The sequence below is a fragment of the Elephas maximus genome, chromosome 13 (assembly GCF_024166365.1).
Source record: "Elephas maximus indicus isolate mEleMax1 chromosome 13, mEleMax1 primary haplotype, whole genome shotgun sequence".
In the NCBI taxonomy this organism is placed as follows: domain Eukaryota; kingdom Metazoa; phylum Chordata; class Mammalia; order Proboscidea; family Elephantidae; genus Elephas; species Elephas maximus.
In genome coordinates this window covers 104,860,065-104,876,282 of record NC_064831.1, presented here as the reverse complement: position 1 = coordinate 104,876,282, position 16,218 = coordinate 104,860,065, and the positions used below count along the sequence as shown (strand labels likewise).

Sequence of the window (16,218 nt, the reverse complement as noted above, 5' to 3'; positions counted from 1 at the left end):
GAACTGCCCCATAGGGTTTCCAAGGAACTCCTGGTGGATTCAAACTGCCAATCTTTTGGTTAGCAGCCAAGCTTTTAACCACTGTGCCAGTGCTCCACCACAGCTCCATAAAGAGAAAAGAAGAGAGAAATATAGAAGATCACCCACTGGCTAATCTTATCAGGCTTGATTGACTCCTGCCCTTTTCCTTTTACTAAGACAGCTGATATCAGGTCATAAGATGGGCTCAGAGCCTCCAGCCAGCCATATCTTTCAAAATTCAAATTTAGTAAGCCTGGTTTCAAATAAGCAAGAAAAGATTAGCAACTTTGGGTGAAAGAAAAGCCACTGGCAGGATTAATTTTTTGTTGAGAATTTCTTTGCGGTAAATATTTGGTTTTGTGAGTAAGAAATTCTTAAAATCAAACTAAAATGTCTGTAATTAAATTTTCTATTTGACAGTGTAATAATAATCTGCATTAATCTTGTTCATAAATGTTCCATCAGAAGAGACAACAAGGCTTGAAGATATTTCTGGCAGTGTTTGTATCCGGAGGAAGTGCATAGAAGCAGCCGCTGCTAAGCTGTCATTACAGCTTCATCTTATGCAGGACCTTCCCATCTCTAAGTCCCTCCTGGGAATCTCTAAGAGTGGAATGAAAAGTTATTTCCTTTCAAGCGGAAGATATCATTTTAATGTGTTTTGTGTCCTCACCATAGAAAGCTCATGTAGAGTGCTCTCCCCTCTTTCTTTTACAGTGTAAAATGGGGAAAAGAGGTACTGAAGGAGCCAAAGGTGGCGAGTAGTTATTTCAGGAATGTTTTTGAACAAAGGCAGTTGAATTAATACTTGATAAGCCTGGGCCAGCAGTTGATATGCCTCTCATTACTGTTAAAAACTGATGGAAGCCATTTTTTTTCTAATTGTACTTTAGATGAATATTTACAGAGCAAATTAGTTTCTCATTAAACAATTAATACATATATTGCTTTGTGACATTGGTTGCCAACCCCACGACATGTTAACACTCGTCCTTTCTTGACCTCGGGTTCCTCATTACCAGCTTTCCTGTCCCCTCCGGCCTTCTCAACCTTGCCCCTGGGCTGGTGTGCCCATTTAGTCTCATTTTGTTTTATGGGCTTGTCTAATCTTTGGCTGATGCGTGAACTCAGGAGTGACTTCTTACTGAGTTAAAAGGGCATCTGGGGCTGTGCTCTCAGGGTTTCTCCAGTCTCTGTCAAATCAGTAAGTCTGGTCCTTTTTTGCGAGTTAGAATTTTGTTCTCCATTTTTCTCCAGCTCTGTCCAGGACCCTCTATTGTGATCTCTGTCAGAACAGTCGGTGGTGGCAGCACAGCACCATCTAGTTGTACTGGACTTTGTTGGAGGCTGTGGTAGTTGTGGTCCGTTACTCCTTTGGACTAATCTTTCCCTTGTGCCTTTGGTTTTCTTCATTATCCCTTGCTACAGACGAGGTGGGATCAGTGGAGTATCTTGGTGGCTGCTCACAGGCTTTTATGATCCCAGACAGTACTCACCAAAGTAGGATGTAGAACATTTTCTTTATGTTATGCCAATTGAGCTAGATGTCCCCCAAGACCATGATGCCCAGCTTGACTGGAGGCATTTTTGATACCAAACTGGTTTGATGCTTCAGAATAATGTGTCAGACATGGGAAAAATTAACTCCAAGATAAAATTCAGTGTCATTTAGAAGGTGCAAACTAAGCCTTAGAACGGTCAGGGTTAACTTAAACTATGAATCGTGGCTGTTTATTCATCTATACATGCAGCCAATGTATATTGAGTACCAGTTATGTGCCAGGCATGATGTAAGGTGCCAGAAGGCAGTGATCTGGGAGGTTTCCATAAGCAGGAAGAGTGAAAGTCTGAAAAGGAAGATGGGGAGCGAAGTGTGTGTTGGCATACTAAACCCAAATCCACTGCCATTGAGTCCGTTCTGACTCATAGTGACCTTATAGGGCAGAATAGAACTGCCCCAAAGGATTTCCAAGGAGCAGCTGGTGTATTTGAACACCGACCTTTCTGTTAGCAGCTGAGCTCTTAACCACTGTACCACCAGGGTGTGGAGGAGAAGAAATCATCAGTCCAGCAAAATTTTAAAAGACTAGGAGGTAAAGGGCATTCTGACACCAGATTGAATATGCAGGGAACTTTATTTACCATGACATTAAGATTTCAGCGAGCACTCTGGGAAAACTGGGAGGGAGAATCCAAATCTAAATGGAACAAGATGTTGGCATTTCACGTGGTGGCTTAGGAATTTAGGCATGAGAAGCATGATGGGATTAACTGCCTTAAGTTTCACAGAAGAAAGTGTAGACCCAGTGCTGTATCAGGGACCTGACAGAGCTGGCAGAAGCTTGCAGCCTTTCTTTGAGCTTCCAAATAGAATGTTGGTGAAGGGTTCTGCAGGTGTCCTTTGAGAGAATGGGAGGAGAAGTGGAGCCAATGAGCACCAACTCAGTGAAAATGCTGCCCCAGAAGTTGGAAGATAGAGAAAGTTCTTGGGCAGCCAGAGGTTCAGTTCTCCAGTGGTCCTTGGTGGATTGAATTCCTGAGTCCTCTCTTTGTGGAACTGGAAAGTCCAAAGAAATGGGAAGGTGGAGTCCAAGTTGCACCTATTGACCATCCTTCCCAAGATCTTCCCTTTTCCCTCTCTTTTCTTTTTACATAAAGAAAAAAAAAATAATTTTTTTTTTCTTTTTACATAGATGTGTAATATTTAACTATGGGAAGGGTAACATAGTTTGTTACTAACTGGTCATTTTGGGAGTTAATGCTACTGCATACATAATGAGAAGAAGGGTTGTGGGTATAATTCTGTTTGACAGTGTAGTTTGAACCATGTCATCAAGGCACCTTATTAAGTTTGACTGGTGTAGCTAAACCACGTACCTTGTGAGAGATGACACTGCAAATAAAGTTATCCACGGTTAGGAAACCTCTGAGGACTAGGTTCTGAGTTCTACGACTGAGAACATTTAGAAGAACCTTAAGCTCGACCTTCTGATTTAGAGCAAAGGCATAGAAAGGCATGTTTTTGCAGCCACTGGAACAGGTTGGATTTGCAAAGCACATACCTTAGATGTTAATTATTCATTTCTTAGGCTCTGTATCACTGCCAGCATAATAATTTGAGAAGTAACAACTAGAACAACTTTCTTAGTGCTTGCTCTTTGCCATGCATTGTTCTAAGTGCTTTTCATGCACAATTCAATCAGTACTCATAATAATAAAAAACAAACGAACAAACTCATTGCCATTGAGTCGATTCTGATGCATAGCAACCCTATAGGACAGACTAGAACTGCCTGATAGCATTTCCAAAGAACTGCTGGTGGATTCGAACTGCCAATCTATTGGTTAGCAGCCAAATGCGTAACCCCATTTTACTGTAGGAAACTGAGTCACAGAGAGTTAAACTTTACCAAAGTCCACGGATATCAAGTGACAGAGTTGGAATTCAGACTCAGACAGCCTGAGGCAAGAGCCTTGTCTATGAATCATGAAATGATTCAGAATGTAGGTGATGAGATCATAGGGATAAATCTGTGTGTTCTCATCATGACATATGCTTCATTTAAAAAAATTCATTTACCTATATCAAATTAATAGAATATATTGTTATCAAAACTAATAAATTAGTTCCACTTGTGATGATAGAGGGCTAGGCTATTTTAACTTTCTTTCTGAAAATAATAAAAGTTCTGGACAAAAAGTGTATCCAAATAATCTGTGTGAAGGGATTGGAGGGCCACCAAAGAAGTGGACTTTTGACGGGAGAAGCCTGGAATTTGACTCTACTTCTTTACTCAAAGTGACCATTAGTTCTGAACACAGTGGTTGAAAGACTGAGAAGATGAAAAGAACTTTGGGTGACTTCTGGGGCTGAAAGAAAATTATTGGGGTCAGGGAACATTAAGGAGGCAACATCCCAGACTTCAGGTGGGACCTCAAATTGCTATACCTTAGAAGTAAAGGTTAACTGGAAATGGATCAGTTTTGACAGGAAATGAAGCCCAGCTTTAAATTCTCTCTCATTAGATGCAACGTCCTAGTGCTTCTAGTTTATGTGCTTGCAGAAGCAAAAGTAAACCTACTTTAGAAAATAATCACACCACCTTGAGCCTCATTATCTCTACAATTTTTCGTATGCAACATCTGGCAAAAAATTAATGTACTGGCCATTTTAGCAAATAATACTTGACCCAAAACAAACAAGCAAGCAAACAAACAAACCTAATAGACAATAGAAATAGACTCATGGGAGATGTGATAATGGAGCTATTAGATGTGGAATTTAAAATAACTACAATTACTATGTTCAAGAAATAAATTAAGAATAGTATTTTTGGCAGAAAACTGGAAACTATAAAAAAGAGTCATATGGAAATTCCAGAACTGAGAAAATGTGTAGTAACTGAAATTAAGAACTCAATGAATCTGATCAACAGCAGATTAGACACAGATGAAGGAAGAGTTAGTTAACTGGAATATAAATCAGAAGAAAATATACAGATGGAAGCATAGAGAGACAAAAGAAGAAAAACACGGAAAAGAAATTAAGAGATATTTGAGGTGTGCGTAATTGGAGTCTCAGAAGGAGAAGATTTGATAATGGTGTAGAAATGGTATTTGAAGAGATCAAATAAAAGCCAAATTAATGTCGAGTTGATTTCAACTCATAGTGACCCTATAGGACAGAGAAGAACTGCCCCATAGGGCTTCCAAGGCTGTAAATCTTTATGGGAGCAGACTGCCACATCTTTCTCCCCATGGAAAAGCTGGTGGGTTTGAACCACATATCTTTCAGTTAGCAGCCAAGCACTTTAACCATGTCACCACCAGAGCTCCTTAGTTGAAGAGATAGTAGTTGATAATTTGAGCAAACTGGTGAAAGACATCAAGTGACAGATTTAAGTGCTAAGACACTCAGGCAGAATAAACACACACACACAGAGTCACACATGGATACATCATAGTAAAATTTCTGCAAACCAAAGAAAGAGAAAAATCACAACAGATAAAAAGATTATATTCTTTACAGAGCAGCACCATGATGGGCAGCTGACTTCTCAATGGAAAAAAAATAGATATTAGAAGAATATTAAATGATATATGCAAATTGCTGAAGAAGTAACTACCAGCCTGAATTCTATATTCAGTAAAACCATCTTTCAAAAATTAAAATGAAATAAAGATATTTTGAGACAAAATCTGAGAGACTCTGCCACCAGGAAGTTCACACTAATGGAAGTATTTAAATATTCACTGAAGTGTTTAAATAGATGTTTATTTAAATACTTAGAGGTTTACCTAAAATTTTAATGAATAATGGACAAAAAGACTACAAATTAATGATCCAAGCACTGTCATGGAATTACAAAATATACTTCAAAAAAAAGGACAAAATAATACAGTTAGAGTGGTAATTAATGACTTGAAAACAAATGTAAAGTGGAGGTGATAAAAATGCCAAAACTTAATGTCCTGAGAAGTTTAATAATATTTTTCCACTGGGGAGTCATGAAAGAGGGGTAATGCACTAATTGTCAGTATCAGGAATGAATGAAAATGCAGACATCGTATGTATTCACAGATCCTGTGAATATCAAAGTATGAGCGTATATATTACATGTTTGTGTTTGTAGATTTTCCAAAAGAATTTCCAAATATATTATTAGAATAAAAAGTTAATTTAGAAGGGTCACTGGATACAAAATCAGTGTGCTAAACAATTATTGTATTTTTTTATACCAAAAATAAAAATGGAAAATGAACTAAAAGTATTAATAAGCATATAAAATAACTAAGCATCTATGAATATGAATAAATTTACAGAAAGAACCTACAGAGACAGTTAAAAAAACATTATTGGAGGAATTTGTAGGCTTAAATAAATGGCCCCCCACTCTGTGCCTCTGTACCCTCCATAAGGTTGCTGTGAAGTTTGGATCAATTGATGTATACAAAGGCCTTAGTGCAGTGCCTGGTACGTGATGGAGTGCAACATGAATGAATGATTTTGACTGCTTGCTAAGAAGCCTAGGGAAACACAAGAATAATGAAAAATAGTCATGCTTTTGCTGGATTTCCAAGGCCAGTTGGAAAAAAAAAAAGGCCTATTTTGAGCAGATTTCTCATGCATAATTATTAGATGCTTCCTCCTTTCTTCCCACAGCAATTGCCCTATGCATGATGCTATATGCACAGTGCTATACCAGAACTTAGCCTGGGGCCTTTTATCCATGATTGTCACTCTGCTGCCGGTCTACTGCCACACCCCACTGTTGCCTGGCATTTCTTCAGAAGGGGATGTGGCCTTGCTCACTCTGCTGCTTAAGTTTGGATAAATGATCCAGTCAATGATAGGTATAAAAACACCTTTCAGACAACAGCAGTGTTTCTGTGCAACTAAAAGTCCTTGATGACTTGAAATAAACCTCATTTAACCTATTTTGGGCAATCAAAGATTAATACTTATGAGATAATTCACCAAAGAGAGCAGGCACTGTGCTTTGTTCTGCATTCAGAAAGTAACGCGTGTCTGTGAGTTTTCCCGGTTTGGAGGATGACTATGTAATAAACTGCTGTTGCGGTATTCTCTGTTAGTGGCTTCCGGAGTGTGGCTCAGAGTTAGCCCATCTTAACTGTAGGTATGTGAGAACAGGATTCATTCATCAGACAGATTTCATCTGGTCAGAGCAGCTGCAAAATGTCCAGGACAAGGAGCATGTACAAAACACTGTCTATAAAAGACTACAGGTTTCTGATAGAACAAAATTAAGTGACATTTCTGAAAATTGAAACAAGCTGCATTTTGGGATAGGCTTCCTCAGTGGAATTGCCAGATGATTGATTCACAAGTGTGAAAACATTGCACTTGAGACTGAGCGGGGGAGACACATCGACTTGGTGGAAAGGAAAGAAAATCTCAGAATGGGGATGAATCCTGGTTTTGCTCTAGTAAAACTTGTAGCCTGAATTCAACCAGTTAATCTTCCTGAGTCCGTTTCCTCTTCTGCAGGTGAAGGCCAGGGCTTGTACTGGGAAGGTGAATGATGGTAGCCCTCATGTTTATCCCTAAATATTTCATATTTTAAAGGGTATTTCAAATCTTAATTTGTGGTTCCTTATTGCTGATATACAGAAATATAACTGAATTTTGTTTATTGGACAATAACATGGGCATGAGTAGAGTTCTGGGGGGATTAACATGTTCATTATCTTGATTGCAGTGATGGATTCATGGTAAACTTACAAGTAAAAATTTTAATTGTTCACTTTTAATATGTCCAGTTTACTGTATATTGATTATATCAATAAAGAAAAGCAATCAGAAGATAAAAATTTAGTTGTCTAGTGTATTAAGAATTGAACTACATCTATTTATCCATTTATTTATTTTCCAGGCTGGATTGCTATTATGGGTGCCCTCTGGTTGCTAATTTTAGCTGATATCCATGATTTTGAGATGATTCTGCACAGAGTGGAATGGGCGACACTCCTGTTCTTTGCAGCGCTCTTTGTTCTGATGCAGGTAAGGCTTCAGAGCTTTTGCATCATGAGATTTTACCTGGTTTTGACATTTTGCACCATATTTACTGGATGAAGAAAGCCCAAATCTGTCTTCCCACGTAGTCACTAAGTGGAAAATGATGGAAGCTATAAGTAGACTGTTTAAAGTTAACCTCAGCCACCGAAATACTTATGATAAAATTGTTTATTTTTCTTTTTCCCCTAGAATTATCTTGGTAGTTTGTAAGCTTGTTAAAATTTTGTTTGCTACAGCCAGGTGAGGTAGAATTCGCTGTAAGTTGGCTTTGGAGCAAAATGACTTCTTATAGCAAGTTTACTGTAGCAATGTTATTTTCAGGATCTATTTAATTTTGTGTAATATTTAAGTAAATATTTGTTATTATGGAAAAGACTGCATCATAGAAATGAGCGAATCATATATAGTTGCAGTTGAAATTGTTACAGAATTACCCACAATGATTTATAATCTTGAGACTTCATTCATAAATTGTATCTTGGGATCTCTAGAGAAGCAGGGTCAGTTATATATAAGGAGCCCTGGTGGCACAGTGGTTAAGTGCTTAGCTGCCAACTGAAAGGTTCATGGTTCGAACCCACCAGCTGCTCCGTGGAAGAAAGATGTGGCAGTCTGCTTCCCTAAAGATTACAGCCTTGGGAACTGTAGGGGGTAGTTCTGCTCTGTCCTGCGGGGTCGCTAGGAGCTGGAATTAACTCTACAGCAACAGATCAGTATATATATGTACACTTAAAATGTAATGTAATCATAAAACCAAACCCGTTGCCGTCAAGTCAATTCCGACTTGTAGCGACCCTATAGGACAGAGTAGAACTACCCCCTAGAGTTTCCAAGGAGCACCTGGTGGATTTGAACTGCTGACCTTTTTGGTTAGCAGCAGTAGGACTTAACCACTATGTCACCAGAGTTTCCAGTGTAATTATGTGGACCCTTAAAGTAGAAGCAGGATACAGAAGAGTCAGTCAGAGATGTGAAAAAGGAAGAGGCCGGAAGTATGAGAGGCACTCAACAACTATTGCTGACTTTGAAGATTATTATTATTATTATTCTGCTGGCTTTGTGTTTAGTTTGCTCTTCTTTTTATGGTTTCTCAAGGTTGAAGTTTAGGTTATCTTTTTTTAATGTAGGCATTTACAGCTACAGCAAAACAAAACAAATGAACAGAACAATTTGGGGATTGCTGTGAGAAAAAAAAATTTTAAGATCAAAATGAATGGGGAGATATAAAGCATGTCTGTAGACTGGAAGACTTGATATTGTTCAGTTAGCAATCCTAATACCGATCTATAGATTCAATGAAATCCCAAACAAAATTGAAGCACGCTTTTCTGTAGAGACTGAAGAGCTAATTCTACGTTTTGTATTGAAATTCAAAGGACCTACAATAGCCGTAGTAATTTGTAAAAATCACAACAATATTGGAGGACTTTACCTGATTTCAGGAGTTACTTAAAGTAAAGTAATAAAGAAAAAACGTAGACTTATACATCAGTGGGACAGGGTAGACTACAGAAATAGACCCCAGTATGTGTGGTCAACTGATCTTAAACAAAAGTGCCAAAGCAATTTAATAAGGAAAGGGGTACTTTTTCAACCAGTGGTGCTGAATCAGCTGGATACACATACGAAAAATGAAAAGAATGATAGAATTGATTTATGTATATTTTTACTTCTTTATGTCTATTGTAGCATCTTCAGCAATGTTCCCTTTTCCATTGCTGATATTGGTGATTTGTGTTTTCTGCCTCTCTGTCTTTCTGTCTCTCATTTGTCCCTCTGCCTTTCTATTTCTCATTTTCCCCCATGGATGTATCGATTTTGTTAGTTTTAAAAATCCTGTCAATTGTATACTTATTTTCTATTTTATTATTTTATACTCTTATCTTTACCATTTTCTTTCTCTCCTTTTGAGTTAAATCTGTTGAACTATTTTCTAACATTTTTAGATGTAGACTTAGTTTTTTGATTTTTACTCTATTTTTATCCAATATGTATATTTAAGGCTATGACTTTCTCTTTAGTATAGCTTTAGGTGCATCCCCCAACTTTTGGTATGTAGTTTGATTACATTTACTTTTTTATTCATTCAAATTATTTTTACCTGCCATTGTGATTTCTTCTTCATTGTGATTCATGGTTTTATTTTCTTAATTAGCTGATCTGTCATGGTGTTTGTGGGTTTGTCTATTTCTCTTCTCTATTTATACTTTACATATTTTGAGGCTGTGGTACTAGGCACATACAAGTTTAGATTGTTAACTTCCAGATGAACAAAAATAGTTAAACAAGCTTTATTCAAATTTGCAAGGTTTATATTTTTCTATCCTTTGACTTTCAAATTTTCTGCGCCTTAAAGTTTTAGACGTCTTTGGCAAATAGCATATATTTGGGTTTTACATTTTTAATCAAGTATGATAATCTTTAACTTTTAATTAATATATTTATTCTCCTTATATTTAATGACATTACTGATTCATTTGGATTTCAATCTGTCATCTTTTTATTTGTCCTACCTTTTATATATTTATTTTTAGTCTCCTTTCTTGCCTTTATTTGAGTCAGTTCAGAATTATTTAAAGTTCTCTTTTCTCATTTTTGCAGTTATACACTCTTTTACTTTTTCTTTTGTGGTTTATTTCTAGAAATTACAGCCTCAATCCTTAACTCATCAGCGTAGTTCTAAGAATTCCTGGTGGTGCAATGGTTAAAGCACTTGGCTGCTAACATGAAATGTTAGCGCTTTGAACCCACCAGCCGCTCTTCAGGAGAAGAGACCTGGTGATCTGCCCCCTGAAGGTTACAGCCTAGACCCCATGGGGCAGTTCTACTATGTCCTGTAGGGCCACTGTAAGTCAGAATTGACTCATGGCACACAATAACACGGTAGTTTTATTTTTAGTTTTTTTAGGAATCACCACACAATTTTCTACAACGGATGTACCAATTTGCACCCCCACCAGCGATGGAAAAGGATTCCAATATCCTCACACCCCTGCCAACATTTATCATTATCTTTTTTTTCTTTTTTAATCTCGTCCATCCTGTTGTTGTTAGGTACCATCAAGTGGATTCTGACTCATAGTGACTCTATGTACAACAGAACGAAACACTGCCCAGTCCTGCGTCATCCTCACAATCATCGCTATGTTTGAGCCTGTTGCAGCCACTGTGTCAACCCATCTCATTGAGGGTCTTCCTCTTTTTCATTGACCCTCTACCTTACCAACCATGATGTCCCTCTCCAGAGACTGGTCCCTCCTGATAACATGTCCAAAGTTCACGAGATGAGGTCTCACCAACCTCGCTTCCAAGGAACATTCTGGCTGTGCTTCTTCCAAGGCAGACTTATTCATTATTCTGGCAGTCCATGGTATACTCAATGTTCTTCACAACACCATAATTCAAATGTATCAGTTCTTCTTTGGTCTGCCTTATTCATTGTCCAGCTTTCGCATGCGTATGTGGTAATTGAAAATACCATGGCTTGAGTCAGGCCCATCTTAGTCCTCAAGGTGACATCTTTGCTTTTCAACACTTTAATATCCATCCTAGTGGGAGTGAGATGGTATCTCATTGTAGTTTTGATTTGTGTTTCTCTATACCTAATTACTTTGAGCATCTTTTCATGTGTTTGGTGGCCATTTCAATGACCTCTTTGGTGAAATGTCAGTTCTAGTCCTTTGCTCATTTTATGATTATTTGTATTTTTGTTGTTGTCAAAATTTTAGTATATGTTTGGTTATTAGATTTTATTAGATACATGGTTTCCAATGATATTCTTCCAGTCAACAGCTTGTCTTCACACTTTTTTGGGTACAGTCTTTGGATGAACAAAAGTCTTTAATTTTTATGAGGTCCCATTTATTTGTTTTTTGCCGTTTGTGCTTTTGCTACCTATTTATCTTTGGTTTTGAAAACAGAAATTTATTTTCTCACAGTTCAGGAGGCTGAAAGTTCGTATTCAGGGTATTGGCTCTAGGGGAAGGCTTTCTGTATTGGCTCTGGGGGAAGATACTTGTCTCAGCTTCTGTACCCCTGGTGTTCCTCGATTCTTTGGAGAACTCCATATGGTATCTATCTTTCCCCCATCTGTGCTTGCTTGTATGTCTGATCAGCTCCTTTTATATCTCAAAAGTGATCAGGCATAAAGCGTACTCTACACTGATATGGCCTAATTAGCACAACAAAGAAAACCCTATTCCCAAATGGTATTACATCCACAGGTATAAGAGTCAAGACTCCAACATATATTTTTGGGAACGCAATTCCATCCATAACAGTGGAGATTTGGATTTCTCCTAATTGTTGAGGAGCCTTGAAGAGTTTCAAGGAGTAGAGCCACAGGACCCAATTAAAGTTTTAGATGCCTCTGCTACTTTGTAAAATAGACTAGAGCAGGGCAGGCCTGGGGCAGGACCACCTGCATGAATCCAGGGGAGAGATCCTGGTAGAAGGATCTGAAAGAGTGCTACTGCATTCCAGACTAATTTTTCAAAAGTATTAGCTCAAACAATAACACCCTCTCAAAGAAAATTCTCTAAAAGTGAATGCTGAAAAAATTGAGCTATTGTTGCATTTTTCCACCTAAGTTTTTTCTTTTATTGTGCTTTAGGTGAAAGTTTACAGGGCAAATTAGTTTCTTATTCAAAAATTTATACACAAATTGTTTTGCAACATTGATTACAATCCCCACATAGTGTCGGCACTCTCCCTGTTTCTGTTCCATTCGGGGTTTCCTGTGTCCGTTGGTCCAGTTCTCCTGCCTGCTCCTCTTTGCTTTTGGGCAGGTGCTGCCCATTTGAGCCTGTATACTAAGAAACCCATTCCTCATGTGTGTTATCGTTTGCTGTATAGGCCTGTCTAATCTTCAGCCGAAATGTGGACTGCAGTTCAGTTCAGTTCTTAGGGTGTCTGGGGACATAGACTCAGGGGTTCCTCTAGTCTCTGTCAGACTAAGTAAGTCTGGTCTTTGTGTGTGTGTATGTCAGTTTGAATTTTGTTCTACATTTTCCTCCCACTCTGTCTGGTATCCACTATTGTAATCCCTCTCAGAGTGGTAAGTGGTGGTAGCCAGACACCACCTAGTTTTTCTGGGCTCAGGCTGGTAGAGGCTGTGGTTCATGTGGTCCATTAGTCCTTTGGACTAATATTTTCCTTGCATCTTTGGTTTTCTTCATTCTCCTTTACTCCAGATGGGAGGGACCAATAGATGTATCTTAGATGTCTGCTTGTATGCTTTTAAGACCCCAGACATACTGGGGTCTTAAAAGCTAGCCAAGTGGCCATCTAAGATGCATCAATTGGTCCCAACCCACCTGCAGCAAAGGAGAATGAAGAACACCAAAGACACAAGGAAAATATGAGCCCAAGAGACAGAAAGGGCCACATAAACCAGAGACTCCATCAGCCTGAGACCAAAAGAACTAGATGGTGCCCAGCTACTACCAGTGACCACCCTAACAGGGAACATGACAGAGAGTCCCTGAAAAAGCAGGAGAAAAGTGGGGTGCAGAACCCAAATTCTAGTAGAAGATCAGACTTAATGGTCTGACTGAGACTGGAGGGACCCCAGAAGACATGGCCCCTGGACTCTCTCTTAGCCCAAAACTAAAACCATTCCCAAAGCCAACTCTTCAGACAAAGATTAGATTGATCTATAAGATATAAAATGATACTTGTGAAGAGTGTGGTTCTTAGCTCAGGTAGATACATGAGACTAAATGGGCAGCTCCTTTCCTGAGGTGAGATGAGAAGGCAGAAAGGGACAGGAGCTGGTTGAATGGACATGGGAAATACAAGAGGGAGAGGAGGAGTGTGCTGTCACATTATAGGGAGAACAACTAAGGTCACATAAAAATGTGAGTATGAGAAACTGACTTGAGCTGTAAACTTTCACTTAAAGCACAATTAAAAAAAAAAAAAGACCTCAGACACTGCTAACAAAAATAGGATGTAGAACATTTTCCTTACGTTATGCCAAGTGATGTAGACATCCCCTGGGACCATGTTCCCCAGCCCTCAACTCAAGTAACTTGGTCCCTCAAAGTGTTTGGATGTGTCTAGGAAGCTTCTATGACTTTGCATTTGTCAGGTAGTGTTGACTTCCCCTATATTGTGTGTTGTCTTTCCCTTCACCAAAGTTACCACTAATCTACTATCTTGTTAGTGATCTCCTCTCCCCATCCCTCCCCACACTCTTAACCATTAAAGACCGTTTTTTTTCTGTGTGGGAACCTTTTCATGAGGTTTTTATAATAGTAGTCTCATACAATATTTGTCCTTTTGTGATTGACTTATTTCACTCAGCATAAAGTTCTCCAGATTCATCCATCTTGTGAGATGTTTTGCAGATTCGTCATTGTTCTTTATCAATGCATAGTATTCCATTGTGTGTATGTACCATAACTTGTTTATCTATTCGTCTGTTGATGGACATCTAGGTTGTTTCCATCTTTTTGCTGTTGTGAATAATGCTGCAGTGAACATGGGTGTGCATATGTCTATTCATGTGATGGCTCTTATTTCTCTAGGATATATCTCTAGGAGTGGGACTGCTGGGTTGTATGGTATTTCTATTTCTAGCTTTTTAAGGAAGCTCCATATTGTTTTCTGTAGTGGTTTTACCATTTTACACTTTGACCAGCAGTGCATAAAAATTTCAATTTTTCCCACAACCTCTCCAACATTTGTTATTTTCTGTTTTTTGATTAGTGCCAGTAATGTCAGGGTGGGATGGTATCTCATTGTAGTTTTGATTTGCATTTCTCCAATGACTAATGAGGAGCCCTGGTGGTGCAGTGGTTAAGAGCATTGCTGCTAACCAAAAGATTGGCAGCTGAAATCCACCAGCCACTCCTTGGAAAACCTATGGGGCTGTTCTGCTCCTTCCTATAATCTCGCTATGAGTTGGTATTAACCTGAAGGCAATGATTTTTTTTTGTTTGTTTAATGGCTAGAGAAGAGCCCTGGTGTCATAGTGGTTAAAGCACTCGGCACCTAACTGAAGGGTTGGCAGTTCGAAACTACCAGCAGCTCCATGGGAGAAAAATGTGGCAGTCTGCTTCCATAGAGATTTACAGCCTTAGAAAACCTGAGTTCACTGAGTCAGAATTGACTGGACAGCAGTGGGTTATTTTAGTTTAATGGCTAATGATCTTGAGAATTTCCTCATGTGTCTCTTAGCCACCTGAACATCTTCTTTGGTGAAGCATCTCTTCATATCCTTTGCCATTTTTAAAATTGTATTATTTGAATTTTTGTCGTTGAGGTGTTGAAGTATTCTATAGATTTTAGAGATTAGACCCTTGTCAGATACGTAATAGCCAAAAATTTATTCCCTGTCTCTAGGTTCTCTTTTTACTTTCTTGGTGAAGTCTTTTGGTGGACGTGTTTAATTTTTAGGAGCTTCCAGTTATCTAGTTTATTTTCTGGAGTTTGTGCATTGTTAGTTATGGTTTGTATTGTATTTATACCATGTATTAGGGCGCCGAGGATTGTCCCAATTTTTTCTTCCATGATCTTTATTGTTTTGGGTTGTAGATTTATGTCTTTGATCTATTTTGAGTTAGCTTTTGTGTATGATGTGAGGTATGGGTCCTGTTTAATATTTTTTTTTAATTTGGAATTTTTTTAAAATAATTTTTATTGTTCTTTAAGTGAAAGTGTACAAATTAAGTCAGTCTCTCACACAAAAACTTATATACACCTTGCTACATACTCCCAATTACTCTCCCCCTAGTGAGACAGCCCGCTCTCTCCCTCCACTCTCTTCGTGTCCATTTCACCAGCTTCTAACCCCCTCCACCCTCTCATCTCCCCTCTAGGCAGGAGATGCCAACATAGTCTCAAGTGCCCACATGATCGAAGAAGCTCACTCCTCACCAGCATCCCTTCCAACCCATTGTCCAGTCCAATCCATGTCTGAAGAGTTGGCTTTGGGAATGGTTCCTGTCCTGGGCCAACAGAACGTCTGGGGGCCATGACCACCAGGGTCCTTCCAGTCTCAGTCAAACCATTAAGTCTGGTCTTTTTATGAGAATCTGGGATCTGCATCCCACTGCTCTCCCACTTCCTCAGGGGTTCTTTGTGGTGTTCCCTGTCAGGGCAGTCATCGGTTGTAGCGGGCACCATCTAGTTATTCTGGTCTCAGGATGATGTAGTCTCTGGTTCATGTGGCAGTTTCTGTCTCTGGGGCTCATAACTGCCTTGTGTCCTTGGTGTTCTTCATTCTCCTTTGATCCAGGTGGGTTGAGACCAATTGATGCATCTTAGACGGCTGCTTGCTAGTGTTTAAGACCCCAGACGCCACTCTTCAAAGTGGAATGCAGAATGTTTTCTTAATAAATTTTATTATGCCAATTGACTTAGATGTCCCCTGAAACCATGGTCCCCAAACCTCTGCCCCTGCTACACTGGCCTTCAAAGCATTCAGTTTATTCAGGAAACTTCTTTGCTTTTGGTTTAGTCCAGTTGTGCTGACCTCCCCTGTATTGTGTGTTGTCTTTCCCTTCACCTAAAGTAGTTCTTATCTACTATCTAATTAGTGAATACACCTCTCGCACCCTCCCTCCCGCCCCCATAACCACAAAAGAATGTTTTCTTCTCTGTTTAAACTATTTCTCAAGTTCTTATAATAGTGGTCTTATAGAATATTTGTCCTT

The 16,218-nt window shown here is 38.9% G+C and overlaps 1 protein-coding gene across 1 annotated transcript in view; it reads left to right on the top strand.

The window, feature by feature from the left end:
- OCA2 (OCA2 melanosomal transmembrane protein) overlaps positions 1-16,218 on the top strand; it is a 454,916-nt gene that overhangs the window by 200,263 nt on the left and 238,435 nt on the right. Inside the window, exon 20 of the mRNA XM_049905844.1 lies at positions 7,416-7,543. Within this exon, the coding sequence (XP_049761801.1) occupies positions 7,416-7,543 (128 nt within the window). The remainder of the gene's footprint in view (positions 1-7,415; positions 7,544-16,218) is intronic.